Source organism: Diadema setosum, chromosome 9, assembly GCF_964275005.1.
Source record: "Diadema setosum chromosome 9, eeDiaSeto1, whole genome shotgun sequence".
Classification (NCBI taxonomy): Eukaryota; Metazoa; Echinodermata; class Echinoidea; order Diadematoida; family Diadematidae; genus Diadema; species Diadema setosum.
The window spans coordinates 8623522-8645441 of NC_092693.1; the positions used below are offsets into that span (position 1 = coordinate 8623522).

The 21920-nt window shown below is 38.0% G+C and overlaps 2 protein-coding genes across 2 annotated transcripts; both read left to right on the forward strand.

Annotated features, from left to right (window-relative positions):
• The first annotated feature begins 2638 nt into the window (after positions 1–2638).
• Positions 2639–15233, forward strand: LOC140232815 (2-Hydroxyacid oxidase 1-like). Its single transcript, XM_072312931.1, has 9 exons — positions 2639–2787; positions 4032–4183; positions 4938–5108; positions 5535–5640; positions 6407–6576; positions 8083–8174; positions 8691–8852; positions 9197–9334; positions 15183–15233. The coding sequence occupies exons 1-9, from the start codon at positions 2639–2641 to the stop codon at positions 15231–15233; spliced, it is 1191 nt and encodes a 396-aa protein (XP_072169032.1).
• A 9-nt stretch (positions 15234–15242) lies between these two features.
• LOC140232818 (2-Hydroxyacid oxidase 1-like) lies at positions 15243–21218 on the forward strand. Its single transcript, XM_072312933.1, has 9 exons — positions 15243–15385; positions 16220–16371; positions 16521–16691; positions 17673–17778; positions 18542–18711; positions 19248–19339; positions 19748–19909; positions 20508–20577; positions 21057–21218. Exons 1-9 carry the CDS (start codon positions 15243–15245, stop codon positions 21122–21124), a joined length of 1134 nt encoding a protein of 377 aa, XP_072169034.1. The 3' UTR covers positions 21125–21218.
• The last annotated feature ends 702 nt before the right edge of the window (positions 21219–21920 follow it).

The window sequence follows — 21920 nt, forward strand, 5'->3', positions numbered from 1 at the left end:
AACTTTTGGATAAGAGAACAAAAACTATGCAAAGCAGCTCGTAAAATGTCAATGTTAGCGCTTCGGCGTCTAAAGCTTTCATCATGAAATGGAAAAATACGACACAAACAATGAAGCTCTCATGTAATTAAAAAATGACAAAATGATAAAAGAGGCCAATCAAATACATCATCAATATCGTCATTTGAGTGTCATTATATATTTTTCCTGCGTCATCAAGAGTTTCGTGTTAGACATTTAGGTGTTCTGTTGCTGCTGTATACATGTTACTACAATGCAATTATTCCGGAACAGAAGCACTGTCTTAAAGGCACTGATGGAAATGGCGGCGATATACTGGTTGAGATAATAATGATAACAATAAAAAAGAATAATAGTGGTAATAGATGATAATGTGAAACTCTTACTAATGTATGTGATAGATACACATTCAATCATTTCTTGTATAGGAAATACAAAGCAATGATTGAGAAGTTTGTCTATCAAAATAGATTAGTAACATTTTATTATTATGAGCATTATCAACATTATTATCTTGATCATTGTTATCATGATAGTGATAATAATGCTAACAGCAATAACTATCGAATTATTGCTACTACTGTCGTTATTTTTCTCGTGATCCCCAGAGTCAAAATCTTTCATCATTATTATCTTAACAGCAATAACTATCAAATTATTGCTATTACTATCGTTATTATTCTCGTGATCCCCATAGAGTCAAAATCTTTTATCATTATTATCTTCATCATTCTTAAATCTCTGAATGCGTCAAATATACTCGGGTCATGAAAAGCGTGGATGAAAGTCAACGTAAAAATCAAGAAAAAAGCCTCGATCCCTCGCGTATGAAATCATCGTTGCATTTGACTTGAGGGGTTAATTGATTGATGGTAGTTCGTATATCGATTACTTGAGTATTGACCAAAAGTCATTTTACTAAAATATTCAAATGCATTTCGTCCGTCATGACACAGTTGCTCTCTTATCCTGTACCTCAAAACACATTTTAATACTTGGAATCAAGCTTGCAATTATTAGTTGTTGCTACATCGGGCAAGCTTTCAGTTTGTCAAAGAGAACCATTGTCCGAGAAAAATGCATATAGAATTGAATATTGATAGTAAACCGGTCTATTAATTGAATTTTCTGACTTTTTGGTTGTTTGTTTGTTTGGTTGTTTGTTTGTTTGTTTGTTTATTTTTTATTTTTTTTTTTTTTTGGTAGAAATAAAGCAGTGGGAGAGTTGTGAGCCGACCATAATCGGTGATCACAACGTCGACGACGGGCAATATGGCAGTCAGTTGCAATAAAATACCGCTGTAATTCTTCGTGCAATTTTATCTTTGTATTACAATTTACTTTAACATGGAATCGAACTGCAATTGACTTCGGTTGAGTTCACGCAGTAAAAATGAATGAGCCCTGGGTATAACGTTCAATACGTTTAATCGACGTATGTGCACTGGCTGATGCAACCCCGCGGTGGAATGGAGCAATGGCTATGAGTATATAGACCTGCGTCGAACCTCCGCGAGCAGTTGAGGACATTGACATGACGCCTTCAAGCAACGGGTGAAGATAAAACAGAACATCTCTACCTCGGATGCTGTGTAACGAAGGTATAGCTGCAGAACACAATTTGCTCCAACCAAGGAGGTAGTAATGAACGAGCATACGGAATTATTATACATCCTTTCTATAACCAGAGAGAGATGTTTTCTGTACGTTCTACATGGTGCAACCGGAATTGCCTGTCACCCACGGAGAAAAATTATCCTCATATAGTACCGTTAATCATCGGTTACAATCTTCTTCTTTGTTTTTCATTCAAAGATTTTATAAAGCCGCTTTGAAATGATATTATTAAATTTCGTATCCCATCCTTGGTGTATTAGTTGAGTGAATGAGACACTATATCACCTGACTGCCGTGACCAAATAATACCTGTCTTGGTTTTTAACTCCGCTTGTTCGTACAAAGTTCACTCACGATAAATCTTTATCAGAGTCGAATTGTCTATCACATGTACGGCCAATCGTTGCAGGGTTTGGACTGAAAATATAGGCTCGACACAGATAAAGCTACAAACAGCATTATTTGCGCCAACTGCATGTGGGAGTGCGTTGTCGGTATTTACCAACACCAGTGATCGAACACACAGTCTATTCAGGGAGGTGCACACTGGTCATAATGGAGCTGCACTTGTAGCTCCACGATCTCAGTTCAAGTGTTCCGATATCGCATCCCCATTCCCCTTTGAACTGCAGCAGCTCCATGCAGCTTTCGCAGTATTGTCTGGAGTTTTTTTTTTTTTTTCGCTGTCTGAGTGTCTGTTTTCTCTCTCTTCCCCTCCCCATCGCCGACGCTGTCCTAGATCTATCTCTGAGTGAGAGATTGAGTCTCGCTTTTTCGCTTTCTTCACGATCTCTCTTATAACCGATGACCACTTTAAACTCTAAGGTAATCGATGACCAAAGCAGTCGATCAAAGGCTGCTAAAACAGTTATTGTAAAAAAGTAACTGCATGATACAGCCCTCTGGCTGACGCCACGTTTTCCTACCGTTGACACATTGCCAGATACATCGTCAAGACGTGTATATTTCGCAACGAATCAGCCTGCAAGGGAAAAGCATCATGTCGTTCAAGCCCAAGAGTAAGAGAGTGTGTGTAGACGACTTTGAACGAGATGCCAAAGAGTTCATCGAACCGATGATGTACCGATTCTACCAGGGAGGTTCGGATGAAGAGATCACCCTGCACGACAGTCGTCAAGCTTTCAAACGGTACGTCCACATTAATTATTAATTTTCATTTTTTGAAATGGTTATCGAAGTGAATTTAGCGGCTTGTAATGTTGGTGTTCTCTCGAAGGCTCAAAAGTGTATGTCATAAGAAGAGCAGGGGCGCAAAAGCAATAAGGTCTTGAATGAATAAGGGACGGCATTAATCGATTATTATAGCATTGATGGCAACCGATCGCGTTCAGAGGTGAAGTGGAACGGAATGATACGCATTGTTGTACTCTGTTGTTGTGGATGTTCAACCAGCTTTCTATCCATAGAGAGAACTGATAGTGTTTCCATTACTGTCGTGAGGGTTTTGATACCGTCCCGCTATCTCACGGCGGATGTCCTCTGCGATGGGATAGCTAATTTGGCCCCTTGGAAAGGGACCGCCCCTCTATTCAAATGAAATGAAGCTATCGCTGCCATAGTGGTTTGGAATAAAAAGTCTTTAATAAAAGACTATTCTGACTTTTTTTTAAAAGACTCTATAGTTTCCTACAATGGTAAAAGTTAAATACCATGATGACGAGATGGCCACTGTCCAGATATTGCCGTTAGTAAGACTTCGTATGAATCAAATTTATCTTTGTGACTCAACAGGAATTGTTCCGACTGATTTTTGGTACAGTGTAAGCCCTACAAGTAAACTTTTCACAGTTTAGTCAAAATGACCAAGAATACAGTAGCTTCCAGACATTTCGTCGCTGTTCCGACACAAAGATACTTCATGAAGGCCGAGTCACGCTTTTGTAAACATTTTGTTTGAAACTCTGGGGCTGTGTTTGTGGTGCTTTCCTTTGTTCAAGTGTCTGACACTTCGCCTTATTCTTATAATCTATTCGTAATTACCAAGATGTCACTCTTTGTCATTATGAACATGTAACTTTTATAGATACATATGAAAAGATATTGGCTTCTAGCACATAGTTCTTATACCTTCAGCAGTATAAGGGTGTTGCATTTGTTTGTTTTGTTCATCGATTTTTATAGGCGACAAGGAATATGGAAAAAGGAAACGCCTGCTCAGCGATGCATCGGTGTTTTATGACACATGTTACATCATTTTAATGCATCAATGTTACACCTGTCACACTCTACTTCACGGTATCAATAATGGAAGTCTTGTTTCTTTTCTTACTCTAAATCCCCGCCATGTTTGACCGGTGACGAATGCACAGGCCTACCCATTTCTTCTCATGTTGTTGTTCGCATTCATTTTGCAAATCAATTTCACTTTTCAGATATCGCTTCCGACCTATGATTCTTCGCGACGTCTCGAACAGAGATATTTCGACCACAATACTAGGTCATCGAATCGCCTTTCCTTGTTGCATTTCGCCTTCGGCTTTCCACAAGGGTGCACATCCTGATGGGGAGTTGGGAACTGCGAAGGGTAAGAATGATGATTATGATAATAACCTATATGAAATGAAAAACATAAAATTATTTATATATATATATATATTCATTCATTCAAATTTATTCAAATACGATTCTACAACATTCTGACATTGACTTTGATAAAAAAAAGTAAAATTTGATTCGTCAAAATTAGTGGTAAGTTTCCACTGAAAAAAAAAGAAAAAAATCTATTGATTACCTTTTTTAGAGAATCCAGAGGATATTTGTTTAATGAAGTGACGGCATGAGTTTTCTTATTTCCTCAGGTACTGCATTGGCCTATAAAACGTTTTTCAACTAGTTACCAGTGCGAACTAAACAAGATATTCAAAATTGGGCTTCTGGAACGATCGACTGTTACCTGTTACCTATTATGTTTATACCAACGAATCCCTCTTTCTATTCAATACCCCCTACACTCATCACAATCTAACACTGTTTAACCCTCCTCGAAAGAAAACAATGTCTCACAGTGTGAGAACCACAGTGTGAACACAGTGTGAACACGTTGTGAACACAATATGAAATCTCTTCACAATGTGAGTCGTTAATCAACATTGTGAAACAAAGCATTACTATGTGAACACTCTGTGAAAACCACACCACAGTGTGAAATCATCTCCACCCTATTAAATGCGAGTGTTTTCACAGAGTCGAGTATATGAACACACTGTGAACACACTGTGAGACACTGTGTTTTTTCCAGTAGGGAATAAACACATGGTATTCCTTTTGCTTGACCACAGCGGCTGCATCCCGGAACGTGGGAATGTCACTGAGCTGTGGATCCAACGTCCTGATTGAAGATATCGCCAAGGCTGCCCCCAACGGACTGAAAATGATGCAAATGTACATCTACAAAAACAGAAAAATTTCTGAGTTATTCGTTAGACGAGCGGAGAAAGCCGGTTTTAAAGGTATGGCATCAAATATCATCTGACATGTACGAAACGCTGTCCATCTAAATATCCTATGTATGACAGTCATGATCAAGTGATCTCAATTAATGTGCTTCTCTAAGTTGGGTAGACTAAATTTTACCCCACCGTTTTATGAATGTAGTCAGCTATTTTTCTCCCCCTATCGCTATCTTTGAATTCAACCGAGTCCCTAATTTACCCATGTAAGCTATCAGCTATCAAACCTTTATATATTCTGGTACTGACTGATGCACAGCATGAGATCAGGAATAGTTCGCGTTCAGTACGATATTCGCGAAGTATTGAACAGATTGTATATTCTGCCTGGAACAGATTGTATACTAAATTCTGCATGGAGTTTCCTCTTCAAGTATCAGACGTTTCAGTACTATCTTGATTTCTTTTTGCGTATAACTGTTTCAGCCATGTTGGTGACTGTTGACTTCGCTGTATACGGAAAGAGAAGGGGAGAGCGCGATGACAACTTTTATCAGACGACCAGAGAGAATCCAGCTTACGCACATCTTGAGTAAGGATTGTATAATATCAATTCATATTTTACAGCAGTGTAAGGTAGACGCTATAATGTTGTTTCTGTCAGTCCTCTCTCCACATAGCGATTTCTCCATTAGTGCGTAAAATGTAGTTTAGATGCACTTGAATATTTGGAATCATGCAATTATACTGACGTTTTACATTCTCCCCATGCAAGGAATTATTCTAGAGTAGTTGATTTCGTTGTTGCTGTTGTTGTGCTGTTGTTCTCCCATCTTGTGGTCTATAAAATTCACATGTGAGAAAAATCCCTGCCATAAAACGGATGAATCCTAGGCACGTAATGCCATTACTAGCCAACTGAGAAATGTCAAACAAAGACAAAAAGAACGAAAAAGAAGAAAAATAGCAAGGCCTGCTGTGGAAAAAAAAAATCACCAGTTATAAAAAAAAAGAAATGACAGAAATATTACTACCAATAATGAACAAGGCCACCACTGAATTCACCTTACATTTATTTTACATTAAAGGGAAAGAAAAAGTCACCTTGCTTTGCATAGACAGCGAATGTTGTGAGAGTATTCAAGTTTGGTATTGTTTGGCCGGTTTTTTCCACATAAATGTCCACAAATAAATGTCCATGACAATGGAGCTGATTTTTTTTTCCCCTGGAAATGGCTGAAAAACACAATTTCGGTGCAGACCGACATTTTCTACTTGTACGCGTCAACGCTAAACCTTTTCTCTCTTTAATCCTTCATTGATTAAAACCTTTATATGGCTGATAATTTCGTTCTTAGATGCGTGAACATGAACATGATGGGGGAAGAAGCACGGAGAGAAAAAGCTGCCGGAGACACACTGCTATGGGTCTACAACGACCAAGCCGACTGCTCCGCGACCTGGGAGGACATCAAGTGGGTCAAACGCATCTCCTCCATACCAGTGGTGGCCAAGGGTGTTCTCACAGGTAATAAAGACTATGGAATCTGTCAAACTTTCAACTATACAGTAAAAGATTCCACTGCATTTATCTCCTTCCATTTGCTGAAAAAAAAAAAAAACTTACTTGTTAAGGCATTTAATAATTGTGTATTTCATGCCAAACGCGTGGAGAATTAATGGTCATTATTACGCACTTTATAGATATTAAAGGGGACCTCCGGATGATTTTCAGACTTTTACATTTGAACAACTGTAAATCAGTTAAACTGAGTACAGAGTTTCAGAATTTACAGTGATTGGGATGAGGAATGAGAATGTTTTCAAAATTTATAACAAACTGCAATGAACAAGGATGATGACATGGCAGCCTCACCATAAGTATGCATGAGTTGGGGTTCAAGGAAGCAGAACAAAAGAAAAAGGCATGCATAGATTCTTCACAGGTGGACTTGTTGAGCAAGTGGTATTGTAATGGAATCGCACTGCTACATTTCGGAAATATATGAGGCTCTGATGTCATCAACACTGTTCAGTGTAATTTGTTTAAGATTTTCAATTTACTGGTTTCTCTGCTCAAAGACCACAAGAAATTCCACGAATCTATACATGGAGTTGTTGATTTATGTACTACATGATGTGAAATTATGAAAATCGTCCGGAATGTCCCTTTAACCTCAGCCATTAGGTGAAACCTACGGCCGGTTACGTTCGGTTCCGTATGTTTGTTTATCTGTTTGTCTATCTGTGTTCAAAATAACTCGAGAACGAATGAACAATTTTTCAACAAACTTGCGGATTCGTTCGTAATGAAGTAAAATAGAAATTATCAAATGAGGTCAAAGATCAAAGGTCATAGGGGTCATAAAGTCCATAACATAAGCATAATCTTCCAATAACTCATGAATAGATGACCGGATTTTCACCAAACCTGCAGGGTGCGTCTATATTGAAGTGAGAGAGAAACGACTTCAATTTGGGGTAAAAGGTCAAAGGCCATATAGAGTAATAAAGAACATAAAACAAGCTCAAGAACGGATGACCTGATTTTTACCAAAATTAATTGCAATGTACAGTATATTCATAAGAGAAAAACTATACATTTTAGGTGAGGACGTCAGAAGCCCAATGTCAATTTTCATTTCATGAAAGACATGAAATGAGCTTAATCTGCCAATAGTTCAAGAACGGATGATCAAATAATCACCATTTATACTTGCAGGGTGTGTTCATAATGAAGTAAGAAAGAAACGGTTGAATTTGGCGTCATGAGGTCCAAGGTCAAAGGTCATGGAGTAATAAAGGACATATAGAATAAGCTTAATTTCTCAATAACTCAACAATACACGATCAGATTTTCACCTAACAGCCTAATGTATTGTCTAGATGTCTCTATGCCTCCATGTTTGTGTTGAAGATACTGCCGACGAATTGGCGATATTATATTCCGCAGCCCCTGTATGGTAATATTTGCCATGTACTAGTATTGTTTCTCCTGCATACTGTAATCTTTCAATCATATTTTCTGCAACAGGCGAGATGGCACGCGAGGCTGTGGCGGCTGGGGTAGACGGCATCTTGGTCTCAGCTCACGGTGGCAGGCAGCTGGACTCAGCCATAGCCCCAGTTAGTTATCAAATCCAACTTAGCTTTTGAACTCGACTTGTCATAAATTACACATCTTTTCGGATTATTTTTTTTCTCTCTCTCGAGATGGCCTACAAGACAATATACTGTAGGCACAGTATAATTATGTAGCAAAATTATATTATGAAAATGAGGATGTAGATGTTTTCTTCATACTGTAATTCAGCTTGTGGATCGTTTAGATGCAGTCATTCGGTGGGAAGACATTGGACATTTGACAACTTGTGAGAGCTGTTCTCATAAATCATACTTGCTCTTAATCACGAGTGTCTCTAATTATACTCTTAATAACTGTAGTCGTGCAGGTTACAATATCCAGCCATTAAGTTTCAGATAGAAAATGAAACAAACAAGCTATGGTGATTATAATTATCAGTAAGAAGAAAATTATTATTATTATCATTATCCTCATCGTATGTCATCATTATCTATATCATTATCAATAATGGATGTCGTTTGTCATGTTAATATTGTTTTATCGTCTCTTTGTACCAGCTTGATGCTCTCCCTGAAGTGGTTGAAGCTGTACGTGGTACCAACGTAGAAGTTTACGTTGATGGAGGCGTGCGTACTGGGGCGGACATCCTCAAGGCACTCGCCCTGGGAGCCCGAGCCGCCTTCATCGGCAGACCGGCGATATGGGGCCTTGGATGTGGGGTATGCCTATCGTATTTCACTTGCCTGCAGGGTGTAAAAGATTATCTTTATTCTTTGTATTCAAATCTTATGTATTATTCTTTCCGAGGACCTGATAGTGAATTATGTATTCAACTTTTCATACTGTTGTAGTTCTGTACGGTATAAACACTGTCGCTCCTGTAAACCATACATTACATTGATGTGAATAATCTTCATGCATTCCCTGGCCAATCATCAATTCTGATGTATCATCAAAATCAATATATTATGTCACCGATGTACCTTGTCATACTGGTATAATTTTTGTAGTTGTAATTTCATTTGGTGTTCACCCATTTCCCGAAATCTATCCTCTCTCACAGGGTGAAGATGGCGTGAAAGAAGTCCTAGACATTTTAAAGGATGAGTTCGACAGAGCAATGGCATTAACAGGTTGGTACACAATCGCCCACAGCATACACTCCCGTTATATAACGAACACGGTTGTAACGAAACTAGAGGTACAAAAAACAAGCCCTAAAATTATTGTCCATACTGCAGTTATTGTCGAAATTTTCATGAAACGAAAGAAAACTGCTGGTTCCGAGGACTTCGTTTTAAACGGAAGTCACCTGTACCCAGAATTAACTGTGGTATTTCTTCTTAACTACGACTAATATATTCGCGGTGTGTGCAAAAAAAAAAAAATACAAAAAAGAAAAACACACAAAACAAAGTCATACACCCTAGTTTTAGCTGCATTCAGCTCGGTACGAGAGGTAATCAGTTACAGTGGATTGTATTTGTTGACACTTTACAGGGCAACTTCATCAATTTAAGTGAAAAAAAAAGAAGATGAAGAAAACCTTACATAAAGAACACACTGAGTCTACTAAGTACATGAAAAACATCTTTAACTCTGCTTAAAACGGTATTGTAGGGGACAGACTTTGGAGACGAGCACATGGATTTTTTTTTTTTTTTAATCACAGGGGTATCATTGCATAATCGACATTTCATGTCATTAAAAAACAACGAAAAAATGCACTGACTTCATAGTTATTGATGACTTATCAGTGTTATCTACACCTAATTTGCATACATGCTATTGCGAGATTGCGTAAACGATAAATACATTTTCCTCTATTCTAATGTGTACTTTCATATTTCATGAGGCAATCAACACATCCGTTTCCAATGCAAAACATATTGAAGCACACTGCATGCAGGCATGCCGTTTTCGATAATTTTTTTTATTGTCCATATTCCAAAAGCAAATTACCTTTTTGATGGCAATATCAGTTTTGATACATAAGCATCATGACACTTTTTTGATTGAAATTGTTTTTCCTTCTCTTAGCTTGAAGGTGCCATGTCTCAATAATTCTTGAGCTTTCGCTTTTTAATGTGTGTCGTTGTTTCGAATGTTTGTTGTCATTGATTTAAAACCTATAGAACGAATTCCATATCATTTCAACAAGATTGATTTATGTCTGCATGTGTAGCATTCTGTTTGATCGAAACTGTTCTCTTGATTTAATGCAGGCTGCGCCAGCGTTGGCTGCGTGAAGAGGTCTCTCCTGGCTGACAAAAACAACTTTTCCCGCCTGTAAGAACTTCTTCTGCTGGAGCAACGGTCATAAAAGAAATCAACGCATATTTGCTCGTATGCGTGGCACAAAAAAAAATAAAAAGAGATGATTTAAGGGGAAACAGGCTTATTTCATAATATGATGTTCTAAATGGTTTTAAATATAGCGCACTGCATGTAGGACCCCATTATTTTTCTACAATTATGATGTGAACTATGTGAACCAACTGAAATATTTATGACTCAAAATTAATGAAAACAACACTGAAGGTAAAATCAATAACGTTAAAGGTAAGTTGTGGGTAATGTTTATAGGTTAGATACATTGTATTTTCACAATGGGTTTGTATCGCTGGAAAAAAAAAAAGAAGCAAAATAAAGCCGCAGCCCATCAAATTCTAGTTATTCTTATCGGTGTTGCAGTTGATATTCAGGTTAGATAATTGTGGATTTTCTTAACTTGTGAAGTCATTCTCCTATTTCTATAGAGGTTTCACTTCGAAGTGGTTATATTGCTCTAAGGAGACGAGAAAACAAATAAAGGGAACAACCATTAAAAGTCTTCCATGTTTATGTTAATTATAACAAACAGTTGCCTAATTGATGAGTATTTATGTATAACAGAGGTAATTGATTATATGGCAAATAATTATGTTGGACTTGAGCTGTACACACAGGGCGATAACGCATTCTTTCTTTGTTTTGGAAATTTGTAAACTTATTTGGTATTTGGATAATTGTGAAGTTACGTGTTAGTATTTTTTTTTTAATTAATAAACTGTTGCTTAATCGATAAGTAAGTTCTTTCTCATAATGCAGATAGTGAAATGCCTCCAACACTGAAGATGTAACAGAGGTTAATAATGGTACTAGTAAATTATGTTGTACGTGCGTAACTTATATTTGCATACAAAGCGATATCGTATTGGACCTGTTAGGAGTATGTGTGTGTGTGTGTGTGTGTGTGTGTGCGCGCGCGCGCGCGCGTTTGTCTTTAATTAAGGTTAAATTGAATATTAGCTGCAACGCAGTTGTTTCCGTAATATATTTCATAGGCATGGTATTGGTATAAAGGGCACTTTATGCATGTTTATATTTTCTTTTGCTGCTTTATATATAATTGATTTCAGTATATTCCAATCGAAAGACACAAATAAACAAATAACGTCTAACTTAAATGTGCGGTAATTGTATACGTGATCATTTGTTGTGACAATCAGTCAACTTTGTGACATTTTGGATATGAAGGTATTGTAACTTAAACCGTTAGATTTTAAACATTGTGTATTCTCGTTCGGTCCATAAAGGAATTGAATGTAACCTTATATAATTTCTTGCATATTTGTCAATGTAAATTTATGTCTAAAAAGGTATAAGAACATGAGTAAATTGAATACTTGAAATGAGCTGAATCAGTCTCACGACACTTTATTTACAGATTTAGTGTTCATTCTGCTGAACACCTGTTTAGTATCATCAACTTTCATCCTTCATCACTGGTATCAAAATTAAGCATTGTCATTTTATGGACGGTGTGCTTTGAATGAACAAAACCTACAAACTGGGATCAACCCTCCCCGTTGTAAACGTATGTAAAATGGATTCACACAAGATGAAAATAATTTATATGAAACAGTAACAGCATTTCTGTTGTTTGCCTCTTTCTTTTGCAAAGTATGTTTACATAGATGTATTGTCTTACTTCTTTTGAATGAAAGTTTTCCCAATATTCCACCAAAAGAAAGCATGCACTTGATCGTTGAATTTCAATTCTGATAATGTAAACTCAGGCTGTTATGCGAGTACATAATTATACATGGATTACCTCATTTTCAAATTATTTGTTCAGTGTCAATATATAAATTACGCGGCAATTACTGGAGTCTATTGTTAGGTGCTTTCTGCTAACATTGAACCAATGCATCGTCTCACACTTGATGTATATATATATATATATATATATATATATATATATAATTGATTTTTACATGTTCATATTATATACCCTTCCAATGGGGTACAGTCTTAAAAGGGATGTTTTTTTTTTTTTAAGAGGTACACTATTTCGAATTCTGAACCCCCCTGCAAATCCTATATAGATACGACCTAAAGTACCAACACTCCAATATTTACGAGACACACACGTTACAAAGGATAGCGCACATCGACATATCAAAACTTTATTCTGAATACAAGCAGTTGACATTGGTTGACCTGCGCCATATTGTAGAGGTTTTTTCCGATGCCTGATCGCTCCGAATGAATGGCATAATTTTTTGCCGTTATTGTTGTAAATAGTTCAGCTGACGCGACTTTATTCATCCTGACTTGATAGTTGCTCTGTCGTGAAATGTTGTGGACTTGCACGCACCACACCTCACTGTAGAGAAAGAAAAAAAAAATACAAGAGGGTAACAATACCGTCGCATAATAAATAGAATATACGTCCTCGATTAGCTACACACGTTGACCGTGGAGCTATCTAAGTTGCAGCTACAAGCACTGACAAGAATTTACTGTTTCGTTCTGTGCATTGACCGTGCCTGTGTTGTGTTAACCCACTGGAGAAAGGTAGGTGTACCTCCGTAGAACTCCCGTCAGTTATTGCAAACGTGTCAGGTCCCAATCTCATGATATGACCTCCCCGATCACTATGAAAACGTGTATAAAACCACAGAGTCGACCAGAATATCGTCAACTATCACCTATATGATTAAATAATCTATGTTATGTCACGTTGATAAACACCATATTCCCGGCGGCCACGACTTGCGAAGTTGTAATTAGCTGGGGAAAAAAGATTCTAATAATCAGAGGCCATGTTTTAGCCTAAATCAAATTACACCCGACCCCCGAAATACCATTAAAACGTTCAGATTACTTTCATTACGGTTGCAATTTTGAAGTAAATAGCTGTTTTCAGGTATTATTAACCAGTCCATATAGAGAAACAAATAGAGTTATAGATTCATCATATCAACCATTTTCGAAGTTCTCATGATGATTAAACACTGTTTGAATAATAATTGAAAAAAAAACAACTCCAAACGACAGTGTGCATCGAATATATGCCCACAACTTCTTCAATTATTTTACAGGAATGTTGAGCTCAGTGAATATTGTGATGATACATAAATCCGTTCATCGTCTTTTCTGGAAATTCTTTGCACGTACATTGTATTTCTAAACAGCACTTACCACGTAACAAAGAGGTCATCCTCAGACGTTATCATCTCTTTTGCTAGAATTCTGGTTTATCAGCGTTCTGAGTTTGTTGTTGTTGTTTTTTTTTTCTCCCAGGCTCAATACACTACTGAAATTAAGGTTTTATATGCATCTCGCATGCTAGAAAGTAACATTTTTTTAAATGCACAGTTAGGTAAAGAGCAACCTAACTATGAGTCGTCAATGTGAAGAGCGAAAGTCATTTTTCAGCCTCATACAGTGTCATGTCACGCTCCGAAAGACGCCCTTCTATAGATCAAAGGTCCTCCTTGATATCAACAGCCATTGCTTCTCAATCTTTTCATTTCTTTTTCTCCATACCCTTTGGACTGTGCATTTAAATATCTGGCTACTTTATTCCTGCCCTTGCTATTTGTAAGTATCCGCCACAGTTTCCTCGCATGGTTCACGAGGAAATCTCTCCTTGATCTCAGACATAGTGCTAGAGTTATATGACCATCTGTTTATGCTGTTTTTACTTGCACCCAACAATTTCAGCCAGGTGGTATAAAATCCATTTCATATAGTACGGTATATCACGGGCAGGGTCAACAGCTTATAGCTTATCGCTCGGGCCCCGGATGTCACTTTTCCGTTAGTTTACTTTGTAAGTTCAATTTATTGAGTGGCTCACGTCTCTGCAAGTCTGTCTTTCACGTGAACTCTTTTTCGAATAATAAAATGATTTCTGTCGAATAGTTTCATATGATAATATAGTATCTGTATTACATTCTTTTGGGGGTAAATTTATCGGCAAAACGTGGTATAAAATTTAATTTCATTTGAAGTGAGTGGTTTGTTGTTGGTGTTTCTTTTTTCTTTACCTGAGCTGAAAGATACCGGTAGATGTTTTGAATTGTTATTTACCGAGTGATTACAACTAGCATTTGTTTATATGTGTGTGTGTGTGTATGTATGTTGTTGTTGTTTTTCTGTGAGTGTGAACAAAAATGATGGTACCTCAGAATCTTTTGCAAGCTATTTGTCATTGATTGTTTTTCCTTCTTTGCTTCTTAAAGGGATGGTACAGCTTCGGTTGTGATGGGGCTTCATGTTTCCAACTTCTTTTGATGATACTTTTGAAAGCTAATAAACAATCCCTTATGGAATATGAAAGAGCATAGTACACTGTATTCTGAAAGGAATTCAGAATTTATTTGATGTGAATTGGTTTTGAAATGGCTTAGACATCCAAAACAATGTGATCCTAATAAAAGATGGGACCCGCCTTGTAGGATCGCTTTGTTTTACTTTGCTCTCGGATATCTCAGTCATTTCAAAACCAAATTTCATCAGCTAAACTTTGAATTCCTCTTCGAATTGTATGCTCTTTAACGTTTCATTAAATGGATTCCGTATCTCGCAAAAAGTATAAAGCTGAATCCTCACCTCAACCAACATGACCAATACTATACCACCCCCATTTTTTCGTTTGTTTCTCGGCGTCCACGTGCTTCTTTGTCTACAAATCCATTCAGTCCATGAAAAAAAAAATTCCACGTAAAGAGTTATATTCCGAGTCTGCTGAGTCTATTTCTGTTTTTCAACCGTAGACAAAGGGGGCTAAAACCTACCTCGTCATACACGAGAACACCAGCTCGTGAGAACTCACAATGTCTCATGGAACGAGGAGAGTGTGTGTAGACGACTACGAGAAAGACGCCAAGAGTATCATTGACCCGCTGATGTTGGACTACTACCAGGGAGGAGCGGATGAAGAGATTACTCTTAAAGAAAGTCGCGCGGCTTTCAGGCGGTACGTCAAATGAATAACCAAAGATTTGCTGATGCTCATTTTTTGATACGTAAATTATTTGCCTTTTTCTAAATGGTAAAAAAAAAGACCTTGTCAGCAGCTAGACGATCATACTCGAGCAACGATGTGTGGCGCCATGCGACGTCCCAATATTGCGTCTGCATCTCTGCTTGTGTATGCTTAGCATTATACTTACATATCCAAGGAGGCACACGAGAGGGGAATCAGCTCTATTTATTTTTACAATAGTGTCCACTTCTGTATGGAAAGTCACGTTACCTTGACAATAATCCCAAATTTGACACAAGGGCCCGAATTCACGAAGGTGGTACAAATGAAACCATGGTTTAAACCATGGACAAAAACCATGGAGCGCCAAGTGTCGCATGGAATATTTCGTCACGAGATCAGTCATTTCGTCGATGAAATTATTATTTTGTAACAAAATGACAACATTTTGTAACTAAATGAACACTTCGTCCACGGAATGATAATTTCGTTAACGAAACCTGTCATTTTATCGACGAAATGACCAATTTCGTAACGAAATAATCCGTGCGACACTTGGCGCTCCATGGTTTTTGTCCATGGTTTAAACCATGGTTTTGTTTGTACCACCTTCGTGAATTCGGGCCAAGGAGTTGCACAAAAAATTAAAGGGAGTTACAGAAAGCAAATCAAAGGTACATGTATACAATACAACCAAAAGGAAATATCATAAACAGCAACCCTTCACGTACACACGCACACGCACGCACACACATACACACACACACACATACACTAAAAATCTTTATGTTGAATATCCACTTTGGTTCACTTTCCATGTGATAGGTACCGTTTTCGGCCTAGGATACTTCGTGACGTCTCTAACAGAGATCTTTCGACCACAATACTGGGTCATCGAATCGCCTTTCCTTGTTGCATCTCGCCCACAGCGTTCCACAAAGGTGCTCATCCCGATGGGGAGTTGGCCACTGCAAAGGGTAAGTTACAAGATGCAATAAAACTAGGTTTGAATATCTGTAAAATGATGGTGACAGTGAAAGAGTAAAAGACAATGATATCAGATGATTTGAAGGATCAGGAAAAAGATACTATTTCGTTGAACAATGTTTGACAACCATTTCCACAGCTGCCGCTTCCCATGACGTAATGATGGCGGTAAGCTCCTCCTCCACCTGCTCCCTTGCAGACATCACCAAGGCTGCCCCGACCGGACTGCGGATGATGCAGATATATCCTTTCAAGAACAGAAAAATAACCGAGTTACTAGTTCAGCAGGCGGAGAAGGCAAACTTTCAAGGTAGTACATAAGTATCCATTGAAAAGCAAAACGTGTCTCTTTGGAAATAGGCAAACATTGTCTATTGTTCAATTGATTAATGCACATAGATAACGAAGGCGATTTTTCTTTTTGCATCTTAAGAATGTGCACAAAGTCCAACTTAAACATTGATTCACAAGATAGTGTTAACGCAAACGGAATAGCACGATCACGTACACACACACACAAATAAATACTTTGGATGACGGGAGGGTCTGAACAGTCAACCATTTTATCATTTACCCGATGTGGCCAACTGAAGAAATAAAATAGAGAACCCTGTGTTGAGTTATGCTATTAGATCAATCGGTAAGTGCGTCTGCCTCGCGATCCTAAGGGCCCGGGTTCGAACCCGAGTCTGCACTGAGCAATGTTGTGTGTAATCATACCGTCCCCTCTAGCAAGAGGCAAAACACTCTGTAACCATGGTAACTCGGATAGGACATAAAATGGAGGTCCCGTGTATGAGAGAGTCACAACTCATACACGTATAGATCCCGCTTCATCCATTCATCGTAAAGAGCAGGGTGGTCCCACCTCACATCCAACTGGACCCCATGGAAGACCAGCTTAACGTAGCTGAATAATAATGGGCTATCCAGCTATCTTCTCAGATGGAAATGAACAAACAAACAAACAAACAAACAAACAAACAAAACATCCTGGAATTGTAGATAGACTTGTAGAGAGAACGTTCCTTTTCTTGGAGTAGTTTGAGAACGGATTATACTAACACAGAGTCATTAAAAAACACATCAGCAATATCTAGCCATAGAACACCCTCACTTTGTGCAAGACACTATCATATAATTAGGATAAAGACTGTCATTTTGTGACTTTTAATTGCCTTAACGAGTGGACATGTTCTCCATGACATGCGTAGAAAGAATTTCAATGTAGTGGTTTATTTTCCACGACAACATTCATTTATGAATCATCTTTTACTGTCGTACATCCCAGCTATTTTGGTCACTGTTGACGCTGCTGTTTACGGAAAAAGGAGGCAAGATTTGCGAAATGACACCTTCAAAGTAGTCATCACAAATCCAGCCTATGCCTTTCTCAGGTAATATGTGATATTACAGAACTTCACTCTCGCATGTCGACTGCATATCATCTTATGGCTATATTACTTACCCATGAATTAAAAAAGGGAATCTAACATACCTACTTCCGATTTTTTCTGTCGAGGATTATTGTAATGCCTGTTTGGTACATCTGTTCCTTTTGTGATATCCTTTGGAGATAGTCTCCTGTTTTCGCGAGATCATTAAATCATTTTATTATCGTATAGTTTTATCCTTTTATGTCCACTTTTGTTGAAACTTCTACCGATCTTCGCCATATCGTTATTTATCAAAGTTGACAGTGAGGTAAAGTGGTATATAAGATTTTACCTTTACCTAACGCTTAACCCTTCTCATAGATGGAGCAGTGGTTGATGACGACCTATGTGGCAATATCAAGTATGTACAAGTATCCTGATGATCTTAAGCTAACACCTTTGCGTATCTGGGGTTGATGTAGCCATTGAATCAATTGGATAGGTTTAAAGAATGCGAATACGACAGAATTGCATCTGTGAAGATTTCAAGTTCAAGTTCTAGTTGTTTCATTTCATCTCCAACAAATTGAGGATACAATGAAATGTTTGGGTATACAAATGACACGACATCAGGACAACAATGTAATGAACACAATAACATGTAATAAAAACACAGGGAATTGTTAACATGTGAAGCTACACCTCAAATAAACTGGTAACCAGGACAACCAAAATCAAGACACCATTCTGCTGATGCCTTCTCTCCGTCCTCCTTGACTCACAGATGTGTGATCATGGACCTGATTGAGGAAGATGTCGTACGAGCGACAGCCGAGGGCGACTCTCTGCTCTGGATCTACGCTCAATCCATCGATGCCTCCATCACATGGGAAGATATAAAGTGGATCAAGAGGATTTCAGCCTTACCTTTGGTGGTCAAGGGTGTACTCACAGGTAAGGATGCCCATTTGCCCACCACTGCCCATACAAACCAGCATCATCGTGGCATTGCAGTAAACTGCATGGCTTTAGCTCAGTGGTATTGCGGTTCCAAATCTCAGGGTCCTTCTTTTTCACTTGGCAATCCATTTTGTGTTCTATTGATGCAGATCGCGCACACGATCTTACGGAAGAAACAGTTAAAACAAAACAAAAGATATAGTATAGGTGTGCTTTTACACCAAAAACATTCTTGTGAATACACCCTATTTGTCTGTGAATGCTATAACTATCGATTATCAATTATGATTAGGATTTATCAAACAAACTATACATTCTTTGACTCTACACATTCATACTCACATGCATAACAACACTACTTATGTATGCCATCCATCCACATAAACATCATATAATACGTTTGTGCAACACGGTTTAGAGGAGCATTTTATTCAAGTGTTTTGCACAAGTAGGCCTACACATTAATGCTGTGGCTGCTTTCGAATCTGTACATTCTCTGTATGGCACAGCGCTTCTCTTTTCTGCTACAGGCGAGATGGCACGCGAGGCTGCGGCGGCTGGGGTAGACGGCATCTTGGTCTCGGCTCACGGCGGCAGGCAGCTGGACTCGGTCATAGCTCCGGTTCGAAAATTATGATTGTACATGCTAATTAACTAATTAGCATTTACATCAGTGCATTGCTATCCGACTTTTAGAGCTACTTTTTTTTTTATGAAGAACAGGCCACGGTTATCTTATGGAATCGATTTTACTGTGGTTCAGTTAAAGGCTTTGAACTTTTTTTAGTCTCCTAATTTACACTGCATTTTTATCTTTATTCCTTTTTTGTTGTTGTTGGTTTTAACCATTTTCTGTATAAATTTTCCGATTATTCCTTTTTTATCATATTAGTTGAGAATTGTCATTTCCCTATCTTCATTAATTGCGTCTTAATCATATCCAACTGTGATTCGGGATGAATGGACGATTACATTCCTCATCAACATCATCAACTGTCATCTAAATTTTGTATCTACTCTCTAACACTAGCTTGATGCCCTACCGGAAGTGGTTGAAGCTGTACATGGTACCAACGTAGAAGTGTACGTTGATGGAGGCGTGCGTACTGGAGCGGACATCCTCAAGGCACTCGCCCTGGGAGCCCGGGCCGCCTTCATCGGCAGGCCAGTGATATGGGGACTTGCATGTGGTGTAGGTTTAACCCTCTTTGTCCTATTGCCAACACATCTATACAAGATAGCGTTATCTCTATCATCAGAGATCATTATCATGATCCTACGAGGGATAATTAACAGATCAGTGTGGAGGATGGGGGAGGTCTTGGAACCAATGTTCAAGAACTGCAGGGGATGAAGTGTTCATGTGTCTAGCTTGCTTTTGTACCTGTGTCAGAGTAGATGAAGTTTGGAATAGCGTGACTTGAGATCAATACGAACCGATAAGAGCACACGGGTGTTTCCAGTGATACTGAATCCTCCACAGTCTCCAATAAAGAAATATTTCCAAAATTATAATCGTATTCTTGTTCAATGAAAATGTACGTGAATGCACTTACGAGATGAAAGTACAGAAGGTCAGGAACAGAACTGTGGTTGTATGGAATATCGACAAACGATATCATTTTGAAATGCTTGATCATTCATATTGTTGACCTTTCCGCTCAAATGGAAGGTAAAACAAAATACATTGTATTAGACATCAGATGAGGGACCAGTGTTCATCGAACGCTGTCCTCATTACAATGCAGTCTAATGACGGTTCCTTGTAATTGCACATGTCGTTTTTGTAGGGGGAAACGGGAGTAACAGGAATCCTAGACATTCTAAAAGATGAATTCAGCCGAGCCATGGCATTGACAGGTAGGTTATGATATATATACCTCCGGAGAATGATACAATTTATTAAAACGGAATATGCTGTTTTAAGTAAAGGTTCCAAACATAGTCATCCGGGTTTTTTTTTTTTCTCTTCTGTCTTTAAAATGGATTTAAAGTAGCACCTGACTAAACTTGCTTGTGCGATCTTTTATAAGTTGATCTTTGAATGCTGTCAACAATGTTCATCAAACGGTGTTGGCTTCTTAAAAGCACTGTTGTATTTCACTCAAGTACGATTGTATCTGGTCTTGAGCTTTTAAACTGGCATTGCTTCTTGATTTCTCCTATAAGCCTGATGAAAAATCACGTGCCTGCAGCAGTTGTTACGTAATCAGTCCGTTTTTATGTTGTGCTAAAAAAAAATGTATATGAATTCATGTTTAAAACACCCGTCCTTACTATTTTCTTTTCCTTGGACTTGGAAGTGACACCTATTGCAATTTTGTTGATTTGATTGACAGGTTGTGCCAACGTTGGATGTATTGACAGGTCTCTCATCGTTGACAAAACCAAGCTTTGCCGATTATGAAAATGCGTAGTATGCGAAGCTAAAGGGGACAAAGATGGATCGTCTTATTTTTCCTGCTGCTTGTTCCAGAAGTCACGTTATTCCTTCAAGATCATGTTGGAATGATTATTTTAGAGGGAATGCGTGTTATGATTGAAAATCTTGGCATAATCGCCAAAATGTCTATTGGCGTATTCGTTTGTGTGTATGTGGGTGATTGTGTATGCTTATATTGCTATGTAATGGCACAACAACATTGAGGTATTATTTTACAGAAAAAAAAAAACATTATTAGTCCATTGTTCGAGGGCTTTCTGTAACCTCTGCTATGATATTCCGAGATTTCATATCTAAGCTGTGGAAGCTACCCATGTTTTATTTTGTGTTTGCTTGTTTGTTTTTCCCTATGTATGATAGTCTCCTCAACACTAATACTCTTCTACATGTTTACAATATTTCTGTGGTATCACTGAGAGTTATACATTAGAATCGTGTAATGGTTCTTACAGGGAAAGAAGGTTGAAGGTATATAGGTACAATTATTGAAGTTAAAGGTGAGACGGTGCTCAGGGTAAGTCGAATTGTAATGCTTGGAAGGATGAATGCAAGTTTAGTAATTGAAGAAAATACATTTCAGTAGACAGAATTAAGAGACAGTTTATCAAAATCCCATTTATCTTTGGTTATAATAATGATATGATGAGATTGCAGAATCAGTGGGTACATGGATTTAGTGTCAACCATCACTCCTGATCATACGCTTTGAGTTTAGACATAAAGAGAAGAATGATCGTATTTTCAATCATATTGGATAAAT

Bases quoted from the DNA above. Each gene is read 5' to 3' on its own strand.
- LOC140232818 (XM_072312933.1), top strand. From the start codon at position 15,243: ATGTCTCATGGAACGAGGAGAGTGTGTGTAGACGACTACGAGAAAGAC. The intron at 15,386-16,219 runs GTACGTCAAATG...TCCATGTGATAG, and splicing joins AGTCGCGCGGCTTTCAGGCG to GTACCGTTTTCGGCCTAGGA. The intron at 20,578-21,056 runs GTAGGTTATGAT...TTTGATTGACAG, and splicing joins CCGAGCCATGGCATTGACAG to GTTGTGCCAACGTTGGATGT.
- LOC140232815 (XM_072312931.1), top strand. From the start codon at position 2,639: ATGTCGTTCAAGCCCAAGAGTAAGAGAGTGTGTGTAGACGACTTTGAA. The intron at 4,184-4,937 runs GTAAGAATGATG...GCTTGACCACAG, and splicing joins GGAGTTGGGAACTGCGAAGG to CGGCTGCATCCCGGAACGTG. The intron at 9,335-15,182 runs GTACAAAAAACA...TTTCAACCGTAG, and splicing joins CGGTTGTAACGAAACTAGAG to ACAAAGGGGGCTAAAACCTA.